The 4,273-nt window shown below is 35.3% G+C and overlaps 1 protein-coding gene across 1 annotated transcript; it reads right to left on the reverse strand.

The window, feature by feature from the left end:
* Positions 1 to 2,259: 2,259 nt before the first annotated feature.
* Rpl6 (ribosomal protein L6) lies at positions 2,260 to 4,072 on the reverse strand. Its single transcript, XM_071711526.1, has 4 exons — positions 3,939 to 4,072; positions 3,217 to 3,453; positions 2,763 to 3,036; positions 2,260 to 2,662 (listed from the first exon to the last, which is right to left on the reverse strand). The coding sequence occupies exons 2-4, from the start codon at positions 3,451 to 3,453 to the stop codon at positions 2,316 to 2,318; spliced, it is 858 nt and encodes a 285-aa protein (XP_071567627.1). The 5' UTR covers positions 3,939 to 4,072; the 3' UTR covers positions 2,260 to 2,315.
* Positions 4,073 to 4,273: the final 201 nt, after the last annotated feature.

The following is a 4,273-nucleotide window of genomic DNA, read 5'->3' on the forward strand; positions in this document are numbered from 1 at the left end:
ACTATGACAATTATTATAATATTTACTATAGTTTCCTGTACTTTTCTCTACTACAGTATAGTCTTTCTGTAATATTTTTCCGTAAGGGTTGGATCGTCGTGAACGAACGAAATAAAACATTTTGGACATTCTTTGAAGATAGAATTTTTGCGGCAGCAACTGCGCAGCAGAAATAACAATAATATTCGAAGACACGGGATCTTAGTCGATCGCCTCGTAGAATCGCGTCCATTAATTCGCGAACGCGCATCGAGGCGCCCCGGGCAATTTTAATAATTCACCACGGCCATCGTATAACGCGGTCGGCCGTTTTACGCCGGTCGTAAAGCACTTTACAACTCGGTTCAATAAAAAAAAAAAACAATTCAACAATTCCACCGTCGGGATCAATAACGGATAGAAGCCGATTGGATCGGGCTTCGCCAATCGGGATTAGCCGCGGTAACCGGGGGATGGATTTCGCGGATTCTGCGCCATCGCCACGGCGATCCCATTGGTCCCGTTGCGACCGAGGGGGTTGTAACGTTTTATCGGGATGAAACTTTACAGATATGGACGCTCTCCGAGTAGCGGGGACGACATTGCGCCAAACGAAGAAAAAAGAAAGACGCGGACTTCGTGTCGCGTTCTTTTTGCCAATGTATATTGCCGTGACGTACACACAATGGAGCTTTCCCGAACATCGAGAAAATTCTGGTCACGTACTTTTTTAAAAAATTGATATATAGGTTACGAAAAAGTCACTCCAAGTCGACAGCAGAAGCGATACCGTGAACATTTATTCAATGGCGCGTTTCGAATGCGTCTCTATTCGTCGAGTAATGCAAGAAGCAGAAAATGGGAACATTTGCGTAAGCGGTAAGAGTATAAAGCGCGAATTAGGGTCAAGTGGAAAAGCGAAATAAAAGAGAGATAAACGTGTCGTTTTTCTTTTGTTAAGTAAAACCTAGAATTATTTGCTAGAGAAATATTATCTTAATTGCATATCATCTTTATTAATAACGTATCACTTAATTTTAATTTAATTTTTTTTTATTTAATCTAATTCGATTAAATGCTTGTGTACTCATCGCTTTTAGGCATGCGTAATTTTGGTCGATAAATTAATGATACGCAAAAAAGCTAAAAATTATTTTATAAATCATAATTTAGCATAATTATTATTTAATATATATATAATTTGTGTAATAAGATAACACAATATTTATTAGCCGATAATTATATAATCACTAGCGGACACCGCTAATGAAGAGGGTTTTGGAAAAATTATTTGGTTTGATATTTCTTTTACGATTAATATCAAGCTTAGCTTTCACCAGAATCAGCGACGAGGACGTGGTGAAACATCTGATTAATGTTCTATGTATTTTTTTTTTAGATTTGAAACAGATCTAGCAAAGTTGATTATTTTTTATTTGAAGGGAAGTTGATTCCAAAAGGATTCGCTAGTGCATACAATTATTTTTAATAGGCAAACATATATCTATGAATTTATCTATCACTATACATTTTGTATACTAATGTGTGACGCGTTTTGTAATTTACAAAAATATAATAAAACACACACATACTTCGATGAAACAAAATATTTTTCTTTTATATATATATAAATATTCTTTCACATTTATCCCTACATTTATTGAACAAAAATTCCAGGAATTGCAATTTCTAGAATTTCAAACTTTATTTGAAAATGTCGAGAAGAAATCTAAATTTTCGAAAATTGATAAAATATTAGGAAAATATAATCGATAAGGAAGTTATACTATCTAAAATTCTAAGAATTTTCTTAAATTTCCAAGAATTTTTTGCATTTCCGAGAATTGTTCTCGAAAATCGATAAAGTATCAGAAGAATATAATATGCAAGAAGGTTGCACTATCTAAAATTACAAGAATTTTTCAAATTTCTAAAAATTGCAAGAGTTCAGGACTTAAAATCACGAAAATCGATAAAGTATTAGAATATAATCAAAGAGGTACTATCTAAAATTCTAAGAATTTTTCAAATTTCCGAGAACTACGATTCTGAGAATTCGGGACTTAAAATCGCGAAGAAATCTCGAAAATTAACAAGATACTCACTCGCAAATCTTTATTTATTAATTCCTCATTAGTTACTGCAAATATTGTAAAACAGTACTTTTCTATCCAATTTAAGGTGCTCTACCTTCAAGAAGTGCGATATTTAATACCAGACACCCCATAGACATATATTTAATTGTAAAACAAGAAATAGAGGATAATAAATAAAGGTAGATTTATAGTTTTATATTTATTTCTTTGAAAATTTCGAATCATAAGCACGACAAAGAATTAAAATTTCATTCTGTGTGGATACTGACTGCTTCGTAGTCCAAACATTGCCGACAGATACGTGAACAGCAGCTTTTTATCTTTATGCTTCTTAATAGCGTCGATCACCATTTTATCAATTAATTTCTGATCAGTCTTCCTCTGATCGCTCGGTTTATATTCTTCCTTCTTTTTGCTGAAGATATCACCTTCCTCCTTCTTGGCACGCTTATCGCGTTTTCTCTTGAAGTAGTCATCATTGATGTGTGCAGGCAATTTGATACCCGAGACACTCAATTTCGTGGAGGTGGCAATTATGTAATTTTGACTGACTCTCCGCAAAGGACATCCATTGATCAGGAATGGCCCTACAATAATTCGTTAACAATTATAAATTATAATCAAGTCTGGTGTTAATACGTTAATGGAGTATCTATTACAAGACGTAAAGTTCAGCAAGAAACATACCAGTAATCAAAAGCAAACCGCTCTTCAGTTGTTTCAGAAGGACTACTCTCTTTCCCTTGTGAGGACCAGCTAACAGGATGCAGATTGTTCCCGGTCTTAGAGAAGGTCTCAGGTAACGACGATGTTCGTGGAAACACTTCTTAGAATGATGCACAGTTACGCGATCAGCAGTAGGATAGTTGGCGCGTCTCTTCTTCAAAAGAACGATACGTTTCTCTCCGTTCTTGTCACCGCCGATCTGCTTCTCGATGGTCAATGGCTTCTTCGGTTTAACCTACAATCACACATCTATCAATCCAAGTCCAATTTATATTTGACTACTTGTGATAGAATATCCTTGATCAATTTTTCATGATTACTTCATAATTAATTGACTACAGTGCTCTATATTAAACAATTTTGAAAAAATTATCTAACATACTTTATGTATACCTTTAAATTGATAAGTGCTTACTTTTTTAGGGGTTTTCTTCTCAAGAAATTTATAGATGGCCTTTTTGTGGTACATGCGAGTACGACTGAACCTGTAGACACCATTGCCTAAGTCGTAATTCCTTGGCTTGCCCCTGGCAGGCTTTCCCTTGGCCTTTGCACCTTCCTTGCCTGCAGCTGGTGCAGCTACAGCTGGTGCAGCTGCAGCTGGTGCAGCTGCAGCCTTTTTCTCTGGAGTCTGAGCCTTTGTGTCCACCATCTACGAAGACAAAGATCTCCTTAGGTTTTATTACTGAAGAAACAAACTCTACATACAATTTATTAAAATATGTGCGGAAACTAAATACAATCATTTCACACTTGTACACACACTTGTAGTGACGCTTGTGACTTAGAGGTTATATCAGGTTATGATTTTCACGTTTCACGTGCAGAACGAAAATGTGCATAAAAAAAAAACAACGGGCAAAATTTATCAAGTAGTAGAAATTACGATTGATCTCTACAAATCCAAGAAAAGTAACATTGCTATTTATTTATAATCTAAAAATATCACACACGAACGGTGCGTACGTACACTCGGCGGAAAAGTAAAATTAACTCTCGATACCGTGAAAATATAGCGTCGCCCGAACAGATCAGCCACAAATCATATAATATTCGTCCGTAAAATTCGATATATCTTTGTTATAATAGTCGGATTTCTCCGATTACATTAAATTATTTGTCATACCGCAATCTTACCGTAAAGCGAACGGCCGAAAGAACACGCGTCGCCACTCGCCACTACATCTATCGGAAAAGACGTGAGTTATGGTCGACATAAATATCGATGTATTTCGAGACATATCAATAGTAAAATCGCATTTCAAATCGACGACAGAACCACGTGTCGCCTAGTTTCCCGCAAAATATGATCTCCGTAGTTATTTAATTATTACGCACCGTAATATTACAATAAATTAAATAAATGAATTAATTAGATTATGACCAGTTCGAAATTCCTAAATGCTAATACAATGTAACATTTAATTGATGAATTATTAATTATGGCAAAAGGTGTCAGGTTGAGAACGTAT

This window comes from Temnothorax nylanderi, unplaced genomic scaffold (assembly GCF_030848795.1).
Source record: "Temnothorax nylanderi isolate EJ_2023f unplaced genomic scaffold, tnyl_v1.0 TNYL_tig0005_pilon, whole genome shotgun sequence".
NCBI classification, from domain to species: domain Eukaryota; kingdom Metazoa; phylum Arthropoda; class Insecta; order Hymenoptera; family Formicidae; genus Temnothorax; species Temnothorax nylanderi.